At 38.6% G+C, this 23,738-nt stretch overlaps 1 protein-coding gene across 7 annotated transcripts; it reads right to left on the bottom strand.

The window, feature by feature from the left end:
• Positions 1-297: 297 nt before the first annotated feature.
• Positions 298-22,541, bottom strand: TIAL1 (TIA1 cytotoxic granule associated RNA binding protein like 1). 7 transcript variants are annotated; one of them, XM_023224266.1, is made up of 13 exons: positions 21,946-22,541; positions 18,917-18,978; positions 13,717-13,813; positions 8,071-8,220; positions 7,781-7,835; positions 7,532-7,619; positions 5,544-5,619; positions 4,341-4,449; positions 3,248-3,343; positions 3,058-3,142; positions 2,690-2,813; positions 2,221-2,360; positions 298-1,401 (listed from the first exon to the last, which is right to left on the bottom strand). In XM_023224266.1, exons 3-13 carry the CDS (start codon positions 13,726-13,728, stop codon positions 1,275-1,277), a joined length of 1,062 nt encoding a protein of 353 aa, XP_023080034.1. In that variant the 5' UTR covers positions 13,729-13,813; positions 18,917-18,978; positions 21,946-22,541; the 3' UTR covers positions 298-1,274. The 7 variants fall into 7 exon arrangements, with proteins under 7 accessions (XP_023080034.1, XP_023080036.1, XP_023080039.1 ...); XM_023224268.1 differs by having other exon boundaries at positions 8,071-8,169; XM_023224271.1 differs by lacking the exon at positions 18,917-18,978 and adding an exon at positions 6,080-6,147.
• Between the last annotated feature and the right edge of the window lie 1,197 nt (positions 22,542-23,738).

Raw genomic sequence — 23,738 nt, 5'->3', positions numbered from 1 at the left:
TAAATTGGTACACTGAAGTGTCTAAATAAGATGTTTTTAGCAATCTTGTTAAAAAAATTATTGGGCAAAATATATCTTAATTTTTAAAAACACCCCAAGATTTTTAAAAAACACTTGTACTATACAACTTATAGTAACCTTGAAATTGGTTTATAAGGTCTTAATCAAGGTATTTACATACCAAGTAATGTAAAGCAAAAAACAAAACAAAACAAAAAAACAAAACAAAACTAATTCCCAGTGACATTTTAGAACGTACTAATGCATCAAAGATTTGTATGAAATTAAAATTAAGGCTTTTTCTGCACAATTTGTGTAATTTTAATTTTACATAGTAGCCAACCTTGGAAATCTCAGTCTTAACATTCTGATCAATCCACTGCATTCAATGCAGTGGAGTGTGTTAAGTGTTACTTCAAATAATTACATTGCTGCTACTTCTATGTTGAAGCATGCTTTTTAAACACTGCAGTTATTGAATATTTACAATGTGTATCATTTAAACTTCATGTAAAAGCACAAGTATGACTGTCTGACTTTAATACAAACACCATACTTGGAACTTCCCCCCAAAATGAAATGTAATATACTACAATTTTAATAATCGACACTTTTGGAAGTTTTAAAAATATGTTTAACGTGGACCACCGACATTTGCTCAAGTAACTCAAACAATGCTGTTCCTTTTTAGGGTGCAAAACTTCAGTCTGGCTTCAGTTTCTTTAGGCATAGAGAAAGAAAATATTTCCTCCAAAGCGACTCCAAAATCACGCATTTCTTCTGAATATCACACTTTTTCTCTGCTGACTTCAAATGTGGTCCACCTCAGGGAAGGGGAGGGGAGTATCAGGATTCAAGATGAACTTATATGTGATTCCCAGGTTTTCACGATCCTCCCTTTTTTGCTCTTTTAAAAACACAGTGAGTTAAAATACTGAACAGCAAGATAAAAATGGAATAGTATCTAAGAATCAAAATGTATTAGCCATTTTTCCTATTATATCAAAATTTGTAGTCAGAATTGTCTTTATTGACTTTATTTTAGTTTTTGTACACAAAGAAAAATCATGTTCATATCCATCATGAACAAAAACTTAAAAAGGCAGAACTAGAAGACATGTGTCCTTCACCAAAGCAAATCTGTGCTAAAGGTTCCAAACATTTCAATTTTTAAAATAAATATTTTCATTTTCCGATGTCTACTTTCATGTCTTCAAAGTGTCACAGGAAATCGAAGCCTATCATGAATTACAATTTTTTTTAAGAGTCCCGGCTCACTGTGTTTGGTAACTTGCCATACCATATCCAGCTTGGTTAGGAGGAGGTATTACAGGGGGAGGAGCTTGTCCTTGGGGAGGCTGAGCACCAAATCCACCCATCCAAGCAGCAGAAGGTGATTGACTTGGAAGAAAAAAAAAAATCTTCAGCAAACACAAGAAAGAAAAAATCACGTATGTATTTACACAAAAATCAAGCAGAGCCTAATCACAGAATAGAAAACCAGAAATCAACACACCTACAACAAATAAATAGATCAAAGAAATACATGATACATATGTAGAATACATATTCCAGTATTAGTCTTCGATATTTTTAAGATAACCACAACTTAGCACAATGATGTCTAAGGAGTATCTGCAAACTAATTTTTTAAAAATTGGGAATGATTCAACACATCATCTATTACATAACAAATTTTAAAAATACAAGTTCATGTTGGAAAGACTCTCAAAGGAAGAAATCAGAAAATAAAGGTATGGGCTGGCCCTGGGTGGGGGAATTACAAAGGAGGAACCCACTCTTATCAACAAAAAGAAGAAAAAAAAAAGGGGGGGGGGCAGTTACTTTGTATCACACAAACCTCAGATTTCTCACACATACCACATAGGCATAAAACCATCAAACTTCTGCATATACGTGGACAAAGATCTTTCACATGCAAAAATAAATAAAAGTGTGTCAGAAATGTAAATCAAATTCTACCAGCTGCTTACAGGGATCACAGGACACACTAAATGTTATCCCAATCCCTCCTTTCCACCTAGGTAATGAGAAGTAATTCCTTAGCCTCATAAATCATATTTTGTTAGATTTGTTTCTATAATGCTCATAATGCCAAATAGCTCAAAGTATATAATTAAAATAGATTCTCCTTAGGAAACCACACTTTTATTTGTCAGAACCATATGTTTCTATACTGGAAAAACCCAAACAACTTACTCTACTCCAAATCCTTGTTGATTCCATGGTTGCCCGTATACTCCATAAGGCGGTACTTGCCACCCATTTGCCATATACTGTCCATACTGTTGTGGGTTTCCATACACTTGGCTCCATTGGCCCCACTGACTATAGTCGACCTAGGAAAAAGCAAATTATTGTTTTAGGGAACACGTAAGAAACACCGTATATGAAGAAAGAGTGGGAGACAAGGAAGAGAAAAACTAAGTAAGCACCCTTATGTGAATAGGACTCTGTTATTTATCATTGTCTAAGTTTATTGGGGTGGTGACACCTGTGAAAAGAAAGTATTAAGATTCAGTTAATACCGCAAATAATCAATTTTGAAATACAATCAACTGAAAGTAGCTATATGCTTTATTTTATTGTTTATTTTACAGAGTTTCCAAAGCTTTTTATGTGATATGTAAGATGGAAACTTAAAAAGTGCTATGAAAAATCTAATTACCTGTTGGAAGTTTTTAGTCATATCAGGAGATTCTTTACCCCAATAGCATTTAACCACATGTCCTTCAATCGTAGTACCGTTCACTGAAACAATGGCATGGGCTGCACTTTCATGGGTTGAAAATCTAAGAAAGAAAATGACAGGTTTTGTCTTTTATTTTTTAAGAACCTAACACAGTAAGTAACATGGAGACTCATCAGTTTATACCTGCAAGTTGGTACTTTTTTCTAAAGTATATTAGGTAGGTAGCTTAAACTTCTATATTGCAAAGAAGCACTAAAATAACAGACACTGATACCCTGGGGAACGTAAGTGAAAGGAATGAATCAGATGTAAGAGTAATAATGATATTTCAAGTACAGTGTTACCTGACAAATGAATAGCCCTTTTCTGGGAAAACTCTTATTTCCATAATTTGTCCAAATGGTGAGAATGTCTGTCTCATAAGCTGATCTATAAAACAAAACATACAAATAAAACATGGCTGATGTGTATCATGAAATTCTTAAGAATAGTGACGAAGCTCCTCAGAGGTGATTAGAAAACCAAACATTGTACCTGTTAACCCAGACGCAATTCCTCCACAGTACACAGTACAATTTTTTGGACTTGACTGGTTTACTACATCTTCAAATCTCAATTGCTTAGTGTTGTCTGTATGCAGAAACAAAACAAAAACGTTGACTGTTATATGGTACTATAAAACTATCTTTTGTTAATTACTATATACTATTAAGATATGCCTCAGGCCGGGCGCAGTGGCTCACGCCTGTAATCCCAGCACTCTGGGAGGCTGAGGTGGGTGGATCACGTGAGGTCAGGAGTTCGACACCAGCCTGGCCATCATGACAAAACCTTGTCTCTACTAAAAATTCAAAAATTAAGGCAGGGTGCAGTGGCTCACACCTATAATCCCAGCACTTTGGGAGACTGAGGTGGGTGGATCACAAGGTCAGGAGCTCGAGACCAGCCTGACCAATACGGTGAAACCCTATCTCTACTAAAAATACAAAAATTGGCTGCGTGTGGTGGCACACCCCTGTGATCCCAGCCACTCAGGAGGCTGAGGCAGAAGAATCGCTTGAACCTGGGAGGCAAAGGTTGCAGTGAACCAAGATCACACCACTGCACTCCAGCCTGGGTGACAGTGAGACTCTGCCTTAAAAAAAAAAAAAAAGATATACCTCAATGGGAGGAGAAAATATAATTTTTATTGATGCTATGATTTGACACAGACTTGATCTATAAAATCAGGTGATTCACAGCTCCAAAAATACTTATATCATAGCCCAATTATTTTCAGATAACGAAATATAAAGTGAAATAATTAGTGTCTTGCAACACTAATTAAATACTAAGTGCAGCCTGGACAACATAACCAGACCCTGTCTCTATTAAAAATTTAAAAATTAGCTGGGCATGGTGGCACGTCCCTGTAGTCCCAGTTACTCAGGAGGCTGAGGTGAAAGGATCACTTATACCCAGGAGTTTCAGGCCACAGTGAGCCAAGATCACGCCACCACACTCCAGCCTGGGCAACAGAGCCAGATCCTGTCTCTTAAATAAATCAGAAATTGAGACTAGATGAATACATGATACATGATTTTGTGAAGAATCTATAATTTTAACACACACAGTGGATATATCTTACTTTCTTGTGTACTTTTAGGTGCAGGTGGTTTACGTGTGGCCCAGTTGGTTCGGATTTGACGACCACCCAACCACTGACCTCCCATATGCACAATCGCATTTTCTGCATCCTATGGATAAAAAAGAAAGAAAGCACAATCACAAAGAAAATAGTGATAAATAAGACTCAGTACGATTAAATAAAGCATCAGCACTGCTGGATCCAAAACAAATCAGTAGATGAATTCACTAAACATCCTAAACAAAACAAAACTGAACTATTACCAACTAGAAAATGATTTGAACTTGAGTGATTCAATCTAAGCTAAAACAGATACTCTGGCCCTTTATCTTACCACTTCAATAAAATGTAGATGACCTGTAATCCCAGCACTCTGGGAGGCCAAGGCAGGAGGATCACTTGAGGTCAGGAGTTTGAGACTAGCCTGGCCAACACAAGTGAAACCATGTCTCTACTAAAAATATAAAAATTAGCTGGGTTTAGTGGCACATGCCTGTAATCCCAGCTACTTGGGAGGCTGAGGCAGCAGAATTGCTTGAACCTGGGAGGCGGAGGTTGCGGTGGGCTGAGATGGCACCACTGGACTCCAGCCTGGGCAACAGAGTGAGACTATCTCAAAAAAAAAAAAAAAAAAAAAGGTGATTTAAGTTATTGAAACTGCTTTAAAATCCAAGCCCACTTTATTATTTAATGTTATAGTTAACGCAAATGCTTACTTTGGTACCTCTTTTACAAAGAATATATACAAAAATCAAGATGAATTGCTTACATTTTTATTTATATAATTTGCTGTAGTCACTAACATCCCAGTCATATAAGAGTATCAATAATAATTTAAAAGGAAGAGTTAAAACCGAGATTTTCACGGTTAAAACTGAATATAATTTACCTACTCTCTAAATTCTCAGATTAGCTCATCTGTCCTAGACTTGGGCTTTACTTCTAAATCCATCTGACCTTTACCAATGTACAAACACAATTTTAATAATCTTCCTTATAGTATAATCATTCTTTTTCTAGCTATTTATTTTCGAGTTTATGAAAGAATGAAATTATATTCTATTATTAAAACATACATAACATTACATAAAAGTTGTGTTTGCAGTTAACATTCAAGTATATTCAAGTTTCAGATGCAATACATTAAGTAACTAATGACTAAATTTAGTATTAAAAAATATAAATTGAAATGGAAGAACATACCAGTTTGTTATAAAAAGATACAAAACCATATCCTTTGGATTTTCCAGTTGCCATGTCTTTAACTACCCGGGCATCCCTGTGAAAAGAAGCACAGCTAAATGAGGGAAGTAAGAGCCACCCTCAAAATAAAAACTAAAAGGAACCACACACACTGTATTGTGAGCATTTTTAAAATAAAATTCCAGTTAGCCCTAATTAACTACAACCATTCCTGAACTCTCCCTAATGCTTCTTTACCTGTTAGAAAAAAGCAGTAGGACAAAAACATGTAATAAACATGCAACCTAATCAAATAGCCTGTGCTTTCTAAACTAAATGCTCAAATTTGAAGATTAATAGGAACAACAGTTTCCCTTTCTAATACTCTATTTACTAGTGTCCTCTAAGGTTTACTGAGTCTATAAATTACTGTAACAATACTAACTACTTTACCATGCAATCTCTAAATAGTTAAATGTCTTCTGCCTAGTGATACAAAATATATGAAATATTAAAAAATTGAAAAAGAGGAAAAAATAGGAATTAAAAAGGCATACATGGCCTGTTAACAGATTTCTTTATTTTTCTTGGTCAATTCTCTACCATCATTTTGGAGTTTGGGCAGCTGTAAATTTTGAAAAATTGACATTTTCAGAAATTTAAGAAAGGAGAATAAAAAACTAACAACAATGCTAAGCACACCAGTACGAAAACAACAAATTTACACAGAAATTTTAGTGAGTAAGTTAAATGATTGGAAATATAGAACTCCACTGAATATAGAATGTTAAAATGTAAATACTAAAATATGTATATATAAATAATGTATAATAAGAATAAATAGAAATGAGAAAAAAAATCTACAACTGAGTTCCAGTGTGCACAGTTCCTTGCAGTTAGCCTTCAAGATCCTGTCCATTCTTATGAGCAATTCTGCAAAATAACCAGAATGCTATTACTTTTAATTGTGACTTGGACTTAAGAAAAACTGCAGGTCTCAGGTATAAATAAAGATTGAAAAACAGCAACCTGTATTATTTGTATATTGATTTTTAAAATAGTACTACTTACCACATTTAGATTAAAAAGCAAAGCAAATATCAAAACAGAAAGTTAAGAATTAAGTCTTTTAAAGAAATTAAATCTATAGAACAACAAATTGAATAGAGAAAATATTGTTGTTCTTAGTTGAAACACTTTCCTGTAAAGTAGTACTAAGATGTTTAATTTAAATCTACAGGAAATATACAAAATAAACTGATTTTAATCAGAAAGATAAATTATGATAAACATTTTCTACAATTCATAATCATTTTTAGTTTTCCAATATATTTTTTTTACCAAGTAACAACAGTAAAATCTGAGCATAAATGTTGTTAAAAATCAAACCACATTTGCCTCTTAACTAGTAGAATCAAATATCACTAACAAAAAACATCTATTAATTAAACCCACATTTATGACTCAAACATTGAAACATTTTAATAGTATAACAGTACTTTTCACTTACAGCTAAAATATCAAAAACACATTTATCATAATAAAACATGAACATTTCCAATTTAATCACAATATATTCAAGGATTTACCTACTCTCCCATTTATAAATTCCCCCTATAAAAGTTATTGAACTCTTACACAGTATAAATCACATTTACTTTTGATTAACTCATTATCCTAAACCACCAAATTTTGAAAACACATGACAAAAAAGCTGGACTTTATAAGTTTTACCATTCAAACATCTGCTTCAAAGATAACAAACAGAATCACTTAAATTTTTTTAACATATTATACACAGGATTAGATGAAAACGAGACCCCAAGACACTGAAATGACATTAACATTTTCAACAACATCCACTACTCAAATCAAAATAAGTAAATAAAAAATAACAAAACAAAACAAAACCATACTAACTAGAGAAAGAAAATCTTAATTCAATTACAAGTTAATCATATACAATTCTGCCTATCACAACTGAGTGTAGTACTGATTATGATACTTACGATATTTTACCAAAGGGGGCAAATGCTGATTTGATATCTTCTGTTGTAATTTCTGGACTCAAATCCCCAACAAACACATGGAAGTGATCTGAAATCAGAGCATTTGGTAATCAAATACTTAAGAAGTCAGCCACTAAAACCTTTTTAAGGCAACTCTAGAGGAGGGGGAAAAAAACCCTATTTAAGCTGGTAATGCTTCCTGGATAATTTCAGAACTCTTCCACAGTAAAATGCAGCAGGAGTACTTACTGGAAGTATCTTTTTTCTGGCTACTTGGTGTGGTTGCCCAGTTTACTTTGACCTCCTAAAAATAAAGATTATATTTAATAAAATTATTAGGCATGTCATGAGTTAGAACACTTACCACTTATCAAATCATTTATCAAGCAGGGCTATTTTTGTAAAAGCACTAAGCTGAATGAAGCAAAACCATCACTCAGCAGCCGAGTATCTGTTCAAAAATTTGCCTAGAAAGAATACAAACTAGTTTGACATGCAAATATATGTACTCATAAGGTGCCATCATCCTATTATCTTACCTTTCCCAAAATTTTTCTCCCATTCATAGCAGCTAATGCAGCAGCTGCATCTCTGTGTTCATAAAATTCCACAAAGCAATATGGGTCATTGCTTGTATGCTGCAAAACAGAAAATCCAACAGAAGAGTTGACCCTTCTGCTATCGGGTTGCTGAGAAGAAAATCCAGGAAAAAACATTACTGATAGCTAGGAATGTACAAGGTGAGACTGCATAAGCTTATGAAAGCCTAACACTTTTAAAATAAGATTTAAAGCTAAACCTGACTTTGCACCTCAGAATACTACTGAACTCAAACGGAACTATAAAAGCAGTTGTAGAATCACGAGCATCAGTATTAAATGAAAATAAAGAATTCTGGTGAAGTCTGTTAAACATAAAATAGAAGCTTATATTAAACCAAACAAAACCTCAAACTCAGATCTTATGAGGACCACTCCTTACCATTGCTTTCCTTCTCCAACATTATTTTTAAAATATGTTCTACTTATGCATCATAATCCTCTATAAGTGGTATCCCAGGATACAGAAATACAGAATGAACCAACTTTATAAACTACTCCTGATCAAAATTAGGATCAATACTACAAATGATGGAATTCTATACTGCTACAAAGACTGAATTTTATTGATTTCTTTTCTGGATATGTAAAGAATGAAAATAAAAACAGGAAAATTTAAGCTTTACAACCAGCGACTGAAATGAATTCCCTACCTTCCAAAATAGTCTAATGTACTGAAGGTTCTATATACTTTGGATTTGGTTTTCCAAAGATCAGAGTAACAACAGCAGTGATCAACAAAAGAGGTTCTGAAAATGTATCTGAATAAAATATTCCAAGACAAAGCTACAATTTTACATAATAAAAACACCATATAAAAAATCTATATTAAATATATTCTGCAACCCTATGCTTGACAGTAGTTACCTAAAACACATTTATCAAGATGTGAAGAAAGTAGTACTACCTAAGCTATAGCAACATTCTCACCTGACAACCAAACTGGAAACGAATTTCTATGAAACTGCAACCTATACTGAAGAGCTGCACAACTGTACCAGTATATATTTTTATGTAAGGCTACAAACAGTTATCATTATTCAATGTAAAATGCCCTATAAGAATAATATTTAAAATGTGGAATTCTAGTTGGACTTACAAGGGATAAATATACCAGATAAAATAAAGATCTTTTCAACAACCACAGTTTTTCATTCCAGGAAAGTTTTAGAAGAAAAATCCAAAATAAGACATCTAAACAATAGTGGCAAAGGAACCAGAAGGCATTTCCTTGAGGGAAAAAAAGTGGGATCGTTAATACTGACAACAAAACTATGGGCTCTCATACAAAATCCTACTGTTGTAGCCACGTGAATGCTGTTCTTAAGAGGTAAAGACAGGAAATGGGGGAAGACTTCAAATTAAAACACACATGTAAATTCTTCTTGTAAAAGAGTTATTACATTTACCATAAATATTCATTGAAGAAAGGACATCAAAATAAATAAGAGGCTAAAATTGTGCCAGTTGAGTTTTCCTTTCACTCCTATCTCTTTTGCCCCAATGATCTCTAAGGAAAACACTGATAATCACAGCAAAACATACAGGAGTCCAATGGTAGATCTATGACAATCCCATACACTTGAGGAAACTAGTCTACTCATGAATACCAATTTCAAATCTATCTAATAGCAGGCCAGCTCACAATCAATGTATGCACGTGCATGTACATATACATATATATTCACTGGTATCACATATTTTATATATTCACATCACACTGCATTCACCTAATTTAAGACACCACTTATTTCTAAGTCACATCCCAACTATCAGAGATATTAAAACTCTAAAAAAATTTGACTTAGAATCAATAATATATATTTGTATTATATAAGGAAAGCTAGAATCTATGATAACAACATCTAAAGTAAAAAAAATCATAAAATTATGGGGGAAAAAGGATTTCTCACATACTGAAATGAAATTTATGAAAGAAAACTAAATAGCTGCTACATACTCTGTATTAGAGTTTATACCCTTTGGAAGCTTCTTATTTACACCACCAAGTGACATCCTAAAAAATCAATTATGCGCTGGGCACAGTGGCTCACACCTGCTGAGGCAGCTGGATGACTTGAGGTCAGGAGTTCGAGACCAGCCTGACCAACACGGTGAGACCCCATCTCTACCAAAAATCAGCCAGGTTTGGTGGTGGATGTCTATAATCCCAGCTACTCAGGAGGCTGAGGCAGGAGAATCATTTGAACCTGGAAGGCAGAGGTTGCAGTGAGCCAAGATTGTGCCATTGCACTCCAGCCTGGGCGACAGAGCCAGACTCTGTCTCAAAAAAAAAAAACAAAAAAAGTGCTCCTGCCTATAACCCCAGCACTTTGGGAGGCCGAGGTGGGCGGTTCACAAGGTCAGAAGATCAAGACCATCCTGGCCAACATGGTGAAACCCAGTCTCTGCTAAAAATACAAAAAAAAAAAAAAAAAAAAATTAGCGGGGCTTGGTGGCACGCACCTGTAGTCCCAGCTATTCAGGAGGCTGAGGCAGGAGAATCGCTTGAACCCAGGAGGCCGAGGCTGCGGTGAGCCGAGATCATGCCATTGCACTCCAGTCTGGGCAACACAGCGAGACTCCGTCTCAAAAAAAAAAAAAAAAAAAAATCAATTATGGCTGGGTGCAGTGGCTCATGCCTATAATCTCAGCACTTTAGCAGGATGAGGCAGGAGGATCACTTGAGCCTAGGAGTTCAGGACCAGCCTGGCTAACATGGTGAAATTAATCTCTAGAAAAACATTTAAAAATGAACTAAGTGTGGTGGCAGTGTCCCAGCTACTTGGGAGACTGAGGTGGGATGATCACTTGAACCCAGGAGTTGGAGGCTGCAGTGAGCCATGATGGCACCACTGCACTCCGGCCTGGACGACAGAGTCAGACCCTGTCTCTTAAAAAAAAAAAAATCAATTATGTCCCTACCTTATTTAGTGTTGCCACCAATTTTTGTTGGATGACATAAATGTCAAGACAGAGAAATATGAGACTTTACAAGTTCAAATCTAAGAGTTCTCAAATACGGAAGTTATGAAAATTCATTTCGAGTCCCTCTACCCTTCAAATAGCTATATGTATACATGGGGTTTTAAAAAATACTGTTAAAATAAATCTTTATCAAATGTTTCTCAAAAATTTTCTAGTGACTCTTTCCCCACTTTCTCACAACGCGTTCTCTCCTAAACCTACTTCTGTCGGCTTCCAAGCCAACCATGCCACTGAAACTGCATGTTGAGCTCAACAATGACCCTCTGCTGCATCCGTGATCCCTTTTCCATCCTAATCTTTACTTCCAAGCAGAATTCACTACAGTTGACCACCATCCTCCTTTAAACATTCTCTTCTCTGTATCCTACCACACTCTGGTTTTCCTGTTTCCTCACTATAGGATCTTTCTTCCTTTATGCAAACTCTAAATGTTGAGCTGGTCCAGGCCTCAGACTTCATGGCCTCTGTGCTCTTCTTTACCATCATTCTCTCTCTGTGAACTCACCTAGTCCCATGGCTTCAAATACCACTGCAAGCTTCAGCATTGGTCTCTCCAGAATTCCAAACTGCTTTATCCAACTGCCTAATCTAATGTCCACTTCAATGTCTAACTCATGTCTTAAATCTAACATTGCCAAAACACAGTTCCTGATTAACACTGCTCCCTGTGGTGACATCCATCACGTCACCCCCATTTTAGCAAATAAATAGCATTACCACCTATGCAACTGCATTAACATGAATCTTAGGGTATTTCCCGATTTCTTCCTTTCCCTATGTCCCACAGCCAACCCAGTCCTATCAATTCTACCTCCAAAATATATTCCAAATCTATCAACCTCTGTCCTTATCTTGACTTCGGCTAGCACATTTGAGAATAAGCCTCCATCATCTTTTACCTAGACTAGTGAAGTAAATCCAGGTGGTTTTTCTCCTTCTGCTCTTGCCCGCTATAATCTATTCTCCATATAACAGACATTCTCTACATAGAGTAGTAAGCTTAAAAATGCAAATCTTGGCACCTCATCCCCCTGCTTAAGCCCCTCCACTGGTCTGCCACTGCAACCAGAGTAAAACTCAAACTATGTCATGGCCCATAAGGCCCTGTGATTCTGAATCCTGCTGTTAGTTAGACTCATTTCCTTCCATCCCTCACCAGACTCTAGCCATCAGTCTTTGATTCCACAAACACAAGTTCATTACCAACTCAAGACTTTTGTATTTGCTATTTCCTCTGCCTCCAGCTGTTACCACAGATAGCACCATCTTGTTATTCGTCTCAGCTCAAAGAGGTGACATCTCTCATCACCTAGCCTATATAGCACCAACCCGCCAATCATCACAGAACTCGGTTTTACTCTCTTTATGGCTTACATCCCCATTTGCTTGGGGAACTCATTTGGCTGTCTCTCCATTATATCTCCAGTACCTTGTAGAGTGCCTAGTGCAAAGGAAATTTTTGATCGATGAAAGCACAAATAATTAAAGGCAGGAAGGAAAAATACAATACACCAGAACAAAATGATGATTGTCATTAGTTGGGAAAGACAATCAAAAGGCCAAAGCACTTTAAAGGTTTTTAACAGTTCTCCATTTCAGTACCAAACAAACTTCTCAGCACAGTTTCTAGCCCTTTCCATACACTCCTGCCATCTCTTCTGACTAATCCCATTTTAAACTGCAACAATGCTACGGGTTCTATTTTTCCCTCTCTGCCCTAAGCACTCCTGCTCTCCCTACCAACCTGGATCAAAGTTCCTTTTATTTGGAATCCCTTCTTCCCTCAATTCCTTTCTAGCCAGTATGTACTACTATCCTTTTAAGGTTTCCGCCTAGGCAGTGACTCCTCCAACAAGCCACGCGCTGACCTCAGGCTGCGCTGGATACCCATTTGCTCCCATAGCACTTTAAGTTGTCTGCTTCTGGAGCCTTTATTATCCTATATCCTAAGTGCCTGCTAACTCCTTTGTCTCCCTACTAAACTGTAAAATTCTATGGGACAAGGAACTATCTTTATTCACCAGCGTATCTCTAGCACTTACTGTAGTATCTAGTACAGAGTAAATAGACAAAAAAAAAAAAAAAAAAAAAAAGCTGATCAATGAACAAAAAGACAAGGAAAAAAGGCCTAAAACATGACTCATCGGGTGCTGCTACAGTCTTAGAAGGAAAGTATAAAAAGGTTAAGTATTTGCTACAGACACAAGAGACAAACAGTGCCGCACACTACACACATAACCTCGTGTTCTCGCACATGAACATACACCGTCCAAATCGTTAACATTCTTATGGGAATTGTATGAAATACTTTCCAGTTTTTCACCACTCTGAAATGAGCTCTAATAGTGTTCTAAAAGCAGAATCACTTCAAGATAACCACACCACAAAGAATGACCGTTTGAGATTAACAGCACAGAAACTTTGCCCTCTCAAATAAAACTCCATTCTAAGCCTAGTTTGTGAGCCAAAGCAAAGTAATAAGTCAACACAACACAAATCTCTCCACCAGAATAACTTGAGGCTTATAATGCAATTTTAAAATCATGCTGATCAACCCATCATGCTAATTGTCAGCACATGGAACTGGGAAGATCTTACCTCTGTTATCATTTTACAGCTTTTACAGGGTCCAATCTGACTGAACAACTGAAGTATAAGGACTTCTGTCACATCTCTGGAAAGGTTACCTACGTATCTGCACAAGAAAAAAATACGTTATCAGCAATTTTTCCTTTAGCTCTGGCTCTACTGTGTTATCATTTAATTCATCACCTTTTCTTTCTTTTTTTTGAGATGGAGTTTTGCTCTTGCTGCCTGTCCAGACTGGAGTGCAATGGCATGATCTCAGCTCACTGCAGCCTCCGCCTCCCAGATTCAAACGATTTTCCTTTCTCAGTCTCCCGAGTAGCTGGGATTACAGGTGCATGCCACCATGCCTGACTAATTTTTGTATTCTTAGTAGAGACGGGGTTTCATCGTATTGGTCAGGCAGGTCTCGAACACCTGACCTCAGGTGATCGGTCCGCCTTGGCCTCCCAAAGTGCTGGAATTACAGGCATGAGCCATCGCGCCCGGCCACCTTTTACTTCACTTTAACTTCCTCTGTTTTCAATCAAATTTCTCCAATTAAACCTGATCCTATGAAAGTAAGATTAACCCTTATTTAGGAAAATAACAATTGTTCTTAGGCCACTAAAATACCACTCTGAAAGACATTTAAAAAACGAATCAACGTGATCTTTTATACCCCAAAGGCATTATTATTCTGTATCCTGGATATAATTTTCTCATCTTATTCTAATTGTTAAAATTTTAAACCGGTCTCAAGATAACTACAATTTCTAATTAAAAATAATTTATAACACACACACACACACACAAATACAACAAATACTAATTCATTAAAACACCTGATTGTAATAGGATATTAAACATAAACTGAGTTTATCTTAGACTCCCAACCAAAGCAATTACATGAACAAGGAACAGAATTAGAGTAAAGTTATAGTAAAACATACAGAGGGTGGAGGGTTTTTGTTGTTTTGTTTTTGGCTAAGTAAGGTTACTTGCAATGATGTCTTCACTATTTCATTTTAGGAGAGCAGGGTAAAATATAAAATTTCCTAGTCTACAATGCATCAGAATCAACAAAATATATATGCATTTTTTTGAGATGGAGTCTCACTCTGTCACCCAGGCTGGAGTGCAGTAGTGCAATCTCGGCTCACTGCAACCTCCGCCTCCCAGGTTCAAGCAATTCTCCTGCCTCAGCCTCCCAGGTAGCTGGGACTACAGGCCTGCACCACCACACCTGTCTAATTTTTGTATATTTAGTAGAGACAGGGTTTCACCATGTTGGCCTGGCTGGTCTCAAACTCCTGACCTTAAGTGATCCACCCGCCTGGGCCTCCCAAAATGCTGGGATTTACAGGAGTGAGCCATCATGCCCAGCCAACAAAATATATCTTAATGTAGATAAAAAAGCAAATACAAAGATTTCTTCAGAAATTCAGAGAAAAATTAAGACAAATCCAGGTATACTTTTGACTATGGACACTTAAAAGTTTGGGTTCTTTTTTTCTAATTACAAATTGAACGTATGTGTTTTGTGTAAAAGATTTAAAATACAGGAAAGTTTAAAAAAGAAAAGAAAAAAATGCTACTTCACCACGCAGAGATGACCACCTTGGTTTATGTCTTATTCTACTGATTTATCTTAATTTATCTCAATAAATTGCCAAACACTTAAGTCTTTCTGGTATTCTACGCATAATTCCTCAAATTTGCATCCGTTATGAACAACCTCATAAACCAAACAATATCTGTAAAATTTAACGAAGTTCATTCTGGAAAGTAAATTTCTTTTTCTACTTGTAATATATTACATCTGGAAACTGAGTATTAAGACCAAAATAAGACTTGCAACATAGTTGCCACATTAAATACATAATATGCTTTAAGATGGAATACTCAAAGGGAAAAATAGACTGAGAAAGCTTAGGTTACCTAAAAAAACTGAAAAGATCCAATTAAGAATTAGTAGCAATTTTCCAGTTAAGAATTTTATTGCAATGAGCACTAATAACCTTAGTGTACCTGCTCTAAAATTGAAACACACATCCAATACTACTTAAATAGAGGACTAAACAAGTGACAAACTGGTTTACATCCACTGTGCCATCTTTTCCTCCTAATTTAAAGAGCCGATCCATCAGCAGGCAAATGTAGTGACACACTTTTTCCAGCAGGAGTAAAAGGTTATTGGGTTATGAGCCAGCCACAGACTGCTTGCCCCTTCTTAACTCGTAGGGGTTTGTAAGCCTGTATCTCTGAAATGATTTCTTTTTGTACAGAGTAGACCTATCTGTAAGAAAAATGAACAAGTGACCGGGCACGGTGGCTCATGCCTGTAATCCCAGCACTTTGGGAGGCTAAGGCGGGCGGATCATGAGGTCAGGAGTTCGAGACCAGCCTGACCAACATGGTGAAACCCCATTTCTACTAAAAATACAAAAATTTGCCGGGTGTGGTGGCGCACACCTATAATCCCAGCTACTTGGGAGGCTGAGGCAGGAAAATCGCTTGAACCCGGGAGGCGGAGATTGCAGTGAGCCAAGATCACATCACTGCACTCCAGCCTGGGGGACACAGTGAGACTCCATCTCCAAAAAAAGAAAAAAAGAAAAACGAACAAGCGATCTTGAGCTTCTAAACATTAGGTTCCTTGCCTAAAAGACTAGTTAGCTCATTTCTAAGAGAAAAGAAGGATGGATAAAACTCATTTTCACGTATTGAAGCTAGCTAATAACAAAATTAAAATAGAATTACCACTTTAATATAACACATTTTAAATAGTTTTCTATTTCCATTACTGTTTAAACATCGATTTCTTCAGGACAAACTATATGGGCATTAGTTACCTTCTGTATCTAATAGTCACAATAAAAGCTGTCACTGTTTAATAAGATCTTTATTCCGCCAGGTGCAGTGGCTCACGCCTGTAATCCTAACATTCTGGGAAGCCATGGCAGAGTGGATCACTTGAGGTCAGGAGTTCAAGACCAGCCTGGCCAACATGGTGAAACGCCGTCTCTACTAAAAATACAAAAAATTAGCCAGGCGTGGTGGCGGGCGCCTGCAATCCCAGCTACTTGGGAGAGGCTGACGCAGGAGAATCGCTTGAATCTGGGAGGCGGAGGTTGCAGTGGGCTGAGATCATGCCATTGCACTCCAGCCTGGATAACAAGAGCGAAACTTCATCTGAAAAACAAAAATAAACCCTTATTCCAAGTCAACCTATTTCCTGTCAGTTACAGATCTTGAAGAATTTCTAGAGGCATATTTAGATACATTAATTTACATTTCTAGCACTGAAGGCAAAGATGAAAATGTTAATATCTAAGTTTAGAATGTCATGAAATATTTATTAAGAGATCCAGTGTTAAGGTTTCCTATTTTTCAAATTATCTTCACTCAAAGTTACCTCAAAGTTGTTAAGCAGCAAACTCAATTTCAAAAACTAACATGAAAGACCTTCCATAACAACACACACAATATCTTAATTTACCAGGATTAAAAAGCCATGATTCACTATATAATTTCACCTAAACTTTACCCATATTTCAGACTGCCTTTTCTTTTACTGACTTCTTGTACCCAAATTTCAGATTGCTTTTTCATTTACATTTGCCTTCATGCATCATAACACTTGAGACGTATTGTATAACTTTTAAAGTACTGTTCTATTCTGTTGTAAGTACCTTCACATTACCATAAAATAATCTGTCCCAGAGTAAATACTAACAAAAATATTTAAGACAAAGTTCAATGCCTGACCTAGTAAGATCATCTCTTGGTAGTTTATTGAAATGATATCTTTATTCTTTCCAAATTACAGCTTCTACACTTCACTTTCTTTCTGCTCTGGTTATGAAGTAGTCAACCTAAAGTTCCAAGTCTTTAAATATATAATTTCTACTTAAAGAACATATACAAAATAACAGAAAAAAGACAAATGGCTCCAATTTTTGTATTGAGAGGTCAATTCAAAGAGTAAACACTTAGGAAATTCCAGAATGATTTTTAACTCAAGGAAAAAATTTAAAAGAGGCATACCTTAGAGTCTATTTTGTCTTCTAAGAACAGGAACTGTAGGAATTGAAGCATTAAAAACTGAAAATGACACCTTTATCCCTAGCATCAGGGTTAAAATCCAATTTGAAGCTAGAAACTTAGCAGTTTCACAGTAGGCAGAAGTTCACATTGCCAAACTACTTCTTGTGTCTGACTGGGCAGAATTTTAAGTTAAGAATATCATGCCTTTCAGAAGACTAATGACACTTTTCAACACTAAATGTGCTCTCACTCTGAAAAGAGTAGCCCTACCAAGGCTGAAATTATCAGCATTTTCACACAAAAAACTATATCTAAATTTCCATAACAGTTCTGCTTTTGTTCTTGACAAGTCCTATACAGAAGAGATTTTGCAATAATATTCTTCAATAGATCTCTAATTAATTGTTCAATGTGTCAGTACAGTATTTCATTTTAGGAAGAAGGCATGATGGAAGAGAGCTGCAGGAGGTACAACTAAATTGATCAACTATATATATATGAGATATTCACACACACACACACACACACACACACATTCTCTCTTACTTTAAAGAAACAAAGAATATGATTAAGTTGAATTTGAATGAGGGGTTTGATTATAGCAACAGAATAGACAAATCCATGGTATAGCCAGTCAGTTTTGTAATATTTTATAGAATTTTCTTCTGCTTTGCTCTTATTCAGATTATACTCTAAATCATTAGCTTATTTCCAGGAAGAAAGAACTGCCTTAAAGGAAGGGATTGCATAACATGGTATTACATGAATTCCTAGCAATTTTGGTGCATCAGATAGACGAAGAAAATAAGCTACAATAAAACACTATTACAATTTAGTGTCATATTGTAGATTCAGATATACCATGGATCAAATCACTGCACTACAAAGCTACACACAACCCAAGCCTGAAACGTGTGTCCCACAAGGCAGGTGTCAGACAGTCCAGTTCCAACACCAGTATTACACAGCATGATCTTGTTTGTTTTTTTAGATCACAAGTTACTCAATGCATAATACCCCAAAATAAATGTCAAATGAGAATGAAGAACATCAGAAAACAGACCTTTAAAGCAACTATATGACAAACAGAAATTTAGGCTCAACATCAAAGCAATTCTATGCCACTTTAAATACCATCAAATAAATTAGTAATACTGTAGGTAATGAATATTTAAAGACCTACCTAGGCTCTAAACACCATATTGTTTTCTGAAGATAGAACCATATGTCTTAGCTTGTGTGTGTCTGCAGGAAAAAAACCTCACTAGTAACACACAGGCATCTTAAGGAAACAATTTAAGATAAGCTTTGTTAAGAACACATTCTTTTAACACATACTGGCCACTTGAAAAACCTAATCCATAGCTCACAATGTAAAATATAAGATCTCCATAAACAAAATAAAACCCTACTAGATATCAATGTCTAAAATCATGTTCAAAGTTTTCATCATGTTACTTATATCTAATAGAACCCTTTGAGAATATGTAAAATGTACTCTTAGAAAAACTACTATGCATTATTTGTATTAAACTCTAATAAAAATCCCAATTGTGAAACATTTGTTTTTATCTCAAGATTTTATATTTGAAGGTTTTAAAAAATATATAAAAGTCAACAGACTGCACCACATGTGACAGTAATGTCTGCCTACAATCTTAGTTCAACCAGGACTTTTAAAAAACAACTTAATACTAATTTAATGAAAGAAGTACAATCATTGTAGAAATACTGAGTACCTCTTATGTTCCAGGCAGTGACCTAAGTGCTGCAGGGATAAGACCTAGGAAGATGCAGTAGTCCTTCTCTTAAAAAAAAAAAAAAAAAAAAGAAAGAAAGAAAGAAAAAGAAAAAGTCCCCATGGGAAAGGGTGGGAGAAGGAAAAAGGAAGACAGAATAGTAAACACGTACCGACATACAAAACAACAGAGCTTAAGATGTCTATTTATTCATATGAACACATGTCACAGTTTTAGAGAACCGTAAACATAGACAACTTAACTGTTTCAAAGAAAGAACAAGAGATTAGAGAAGGTAGAGGAAGGAAATAAGTGACAAAGAAGTTAGCTTACTAGTCTCCTGGAGAAACTGATAGGGATGAAGACAAGGCAGATGCAAAGATAAATAAAAGACATCAAAAAAGCACATTCTTGAGCACTACAAAACCAGACATTCCTCTTGGTAAGGAACAGAGAAATACAGTAAATGAGACACCTGCCATGAGTATTTATCAATCATTCAGTGTGTGATGATGACACTTCAGATTTTTAGATATGATGTAACTTTTATCTTTGTTAAATACATGTTAGCTAGTCTTTAAGTCTAGCTTTCCCAGATGCTTATATCAAAGTACACATTGTAACTCAACACCAAGTCTTGGCTTCAACAGATGTTGAAGGACAAATTTCTTTCTTTTTTTTTTTTTTTAATTGTTCAGACAGAGTCTCACTCTGTCGCCAGTCTGGACAGTGGTGCAATCTTGGCTCACTGCAACCTCCACCTCCTGGGTTCAAGCGATTCTCCTGCCTCAGCCTCCTGAGTAGCAGAGACTACAGGCACGCACCACCACGCCCAGCTAATTTTTGTATTTTTAGTAGAGACGTAGTTTCACCATGTTGGCCAGGATAGTCTCAATCTCTTGACCTCGTGATCTGCCCGCCTCGGCCTCCCAAAGTGCTGGGATTACAGGTGTGAGCCACCGCGCCTGGCCTGAAGGACAAATTTTAAGTGTGTCCCAATTCTTTCTTCTAGGGAGAGAAGGCAGAAATGGAAGACAACACAAAACACAAAGACGTTCTACTAAACAAGCATTTCATTGAAGCATTTGATGTGCTTCAGTAGGCCTCAGATTCTCAAAACGGGATGGATTCTTTAGTGAGACGTTAGAGAACACATTTATTCCTGTACAAGGCCACACACAAAAAAAATCTCTATCAATATTGAACATCTATCTTCTTTACTGAGCATCCTTTCTTTGGTAGGAGTGAAGAGATGTGAAGCTAGTCAAACTTCTCGAGTGCCCATCCAGCTTATCTATTCCCCAAAAAGTAATTTCCCCATCAGACAGCAGAGCCAAGTGGACTATGATCCTATCAATACCAGGAGAGGCAAGAGAAACAAAGCAGCGATCTGACTCCTTGGTACTCAAGGTAGGAGTGCTGAACCTGAAGAGGCCGGGAAATTAGGGTGCCCAACTTAAACATTTAATTAAAAACTATTCAGACAAAAAAAAAAAAAAAAAGATGCAGAAGAAAGAGTGCCACACTACTCAGAAAGGAATGCAAATGCTGAGTCATCACTCTTCATTGGGAAAGGAAAGAAACCAGAATTAAGTGGTTGTAAGATAGAATTCATTCATTAGATTGGGCTTCAGGTAAAAAGCAACAGCAAGACAGGAGAAAAAGCGTTCAGAAGACACACATCAAATAGCGGATGAAGACATAATTTTAGCCAACTCTGAAGGTTTCGACGCACAAACAGATTAGGAAGAGGCAACACCTAGAGTGCAAAAGGAGTTTAACAACTGGTTGTCAGTTTAGCGTAGGGAGTGCTCAAAGTAAACTTCTTTATCCAAGAAGGGAAAGATGCTCGGGCAGCAAAAGGTATCCCTTATGCACTTCAAAAGTAGCGGGCGCTAGGCGGGTGTTTCTGACAGCGTGGGCGGGGGCACGTGGGGCATAAAGAGAGAAGGGGCTTGAGTGGTAAAAGAGTGTCCTGCTTCCTCCGAGAGCTTAGCTGGGGAGAAGAGCTGGGAGCGACTCGAGCTGAGGACGTGTAAGGAGTGAGTACCAATTCCCCGGGGCCCGCGGGGCCCACCCCCAATCCCACCCCCGCCAGGCTCTTTCCCCGTGGGCACCGGCAGCTCCAGGCCCAGCCCAGGGTGCCCAACGCGCAGGGCGTGCAGGAGTTCTCCTGGGCCTGACAGCCTCAGCCGTGCATAAACCCGGCCTAGGGAGGGCATGCAAAGAAGGGCGCCAGAGAAAAAGGTCGAGACAAGCCCCAGACCCCAGGAAGTGACTGTGTTTGGGGGAAGGGAGGATTTCCTTCCCAAGGAAAAGGGGACAGATGAGGAATGCACTTCGCGTCCACGCCGCCCTGGTCAGGGAGCCGCCTAGAGTCCCGGCTTCGACCCAGTCTCTCCTGCTCCCTCCCTTAGCGTCCCGCGGTGCCCGGGCCTCTTGGCGCCTGGCACCCCTCGTCTCGGGTACTCACAGAGTCCGGGGCTGCCCGTCGTCTTCCATCATGGTGGGTGCGACGGAGCGATCCCGGGACAAGGGGGAGGGCAGGGCTGGGGAGGGGAGGGGGTGGGGAGGAAGGGGAGGGGGGCTCTGGGCACCGGCTGGGGACAGAGGAAAAGGTACCGAACCCTGCTCTCGGGCTCTCTCCCCCCAGCCCGCTCCGGACACTGCGCTCCAACCAGGAGGAGCAGGAGGAGGAGGAGGATGAACAAAATGGCCGCCGCCACCAGCCAGGCAGGAAACAGGGCAGAGCGCAGGCGCGACCCGCCAGGTCACCGCTCAGGCCAGCCGCGACAGCCTGCAACGAGGACGACCGAGGGGAGAGAAAAAAGGGCCGCCGAGGAAACCCTGGGACCCGCTCACGACGGATCACGTCGTTGCTGTGGGCCTCTGGCCGGCCGAAGCCCAGCCAGCTCCAGGGGAGATCGGGCAAAAAGAGAAACGCCGTGAAGCCGAAGTCTCTGGGAATTGTGGTCCTGGAAATGAGAGAGAGAAGCACTTCTGCATAGGACTTCTGGAACCTGTAGTCCAGAGGAACCGCCGACGCCCGCCCGCGCTGGGACACGAAGAGGAGACTTCTGGGTAGTGTAGTCATACCTGAGGACGTGCGACGACCAGGAAGTCGGCGGGCTGGGAGGTGAAGGGAAGAATAAAAGCGACATTGAAAGGCGGGGAGACCAAGTGGGAAAAAGCGCTGTCTGGGAAGCGAACTACAAGTCCCAGAGTGCCTCGCGCCGGGGGCTGTCCTCGGACTGCTCCAGGCATTGTAAGGCTCTTCTGTTGGCCCAGTCTGAGCTGCTGCTCCGCCTTCGTCCAGCCCGAGAGCGGTTTCTTCAACTGCGGCTCAGGCAGCCCTCTGCCTCCGCGTGGTGTCCGAGCCAGCAGGCCCGTCCGGCCCTCCTGTGTTCATCAGAACTGCTGGCCCGCGTTAGTCAACCGCCGCTTCGCGCGACAGTCAGAAGAGAGGCTGGGCTGGCGGGGACCCGGAGGGGTTGGGGTGTTTTGGGGACGCATTTTCCCCACACATAGGTATTTCTAGCCTATTTGTTAAATACAAGCAGGTGGCCTGCTTGCAAATTGCTTTACAAGTTTCAGAGGCTTCCCTATCCAGTATCTCATCGGATAATGGGGTAAGAAGAGCAGTCCTCTGTTATAATGACTTGCCCAACTCCCCCCGTATTCTTGGAGTTGAAAAAAAAAATCCTTGGGCAGAGACATGCACAGACATCAGTCATATATATGGGCTAGGAACGCAGTTTTGGATGAAGATGAGGGAAGCCATGTTCACACTAGCTCTGCAGCCCTGTAGAATTTGTCTTCTCACCCCCCACAACAGTTCCTGGTGTGCTTTTTTCCTCCTCTAAGTACCTTCAGGAGAAAGTACTTGGTCTTGTAGCTTAGTGAAGAGTGGCGATGAAGAAACATCTTTCAGTCCATTGAGGGAACTTAACTGTCCCGGTTAGTAATGGCTTAAGAGTTGCTTCTGCCAACATGTACTAAGTGCATGTCGACCTCTGCAAGTGGCGGTGCCTGTGCGTGCCGCTGAGTCCTAATCTCGAAAGCCGAATTAACCATGCACAATCCCTTATGTTGTCAATTTTCAGGGGAGGAAATTTCAACCTGAAAGACTTCATAGAGACACGGCCAAGGAGTTGAGCCCCATGAGAGTCCACGGGAACAACAAAAGGGCTCAGATGCCAGGACCCATGGCTAAAATGTATGGGTTGGGGTTGGGGTTGGGGGTTGGTGTTGGGGGGAGGGAACTAA

The sequence above is a fragment of the Piliocolobus tephrosceles genome, chromosome 9, assembly GCF_002776525.5.
Source record: "Piliocolobus tephrosceles isolate RC106 chromosome 9, ASM277652v3, whole genome shotgun sequence".
Taxonomy (NCBI): Eukaryota; Metazoa; Chordata; class Mammalia; order Primates; family Cercopithecidae; genus Piliocolobus; species Piliocolobus tephrosceles.
This window is presented reverse-complemented; position numbering and strand designations above follow the sequence as displayed.

Excerpts from the sequence above, each read along its gene's own strand:
- TIAL1 (XM_023224264.1), bottom strand. The coding sequence starts at position 21,977 with ATGATGGAAGACGACGGGCAGCCCCGGACTCT. Across the intron at positions 4,450-5,543 it reads TATCTTTTTATAACAAACTG|GATGCAGAAAATGCGATTGT; the intron begins GTATGTTCTTCC and ends TTTTATCCATAG. Across the intron at positions 3,344-4,340 it reads ACCTAAAAGTACACAAGAAA|ACAACACTAAGCAATTGAGA; the intron begins GTAAGATATATC and ends TTCTGCATACAG.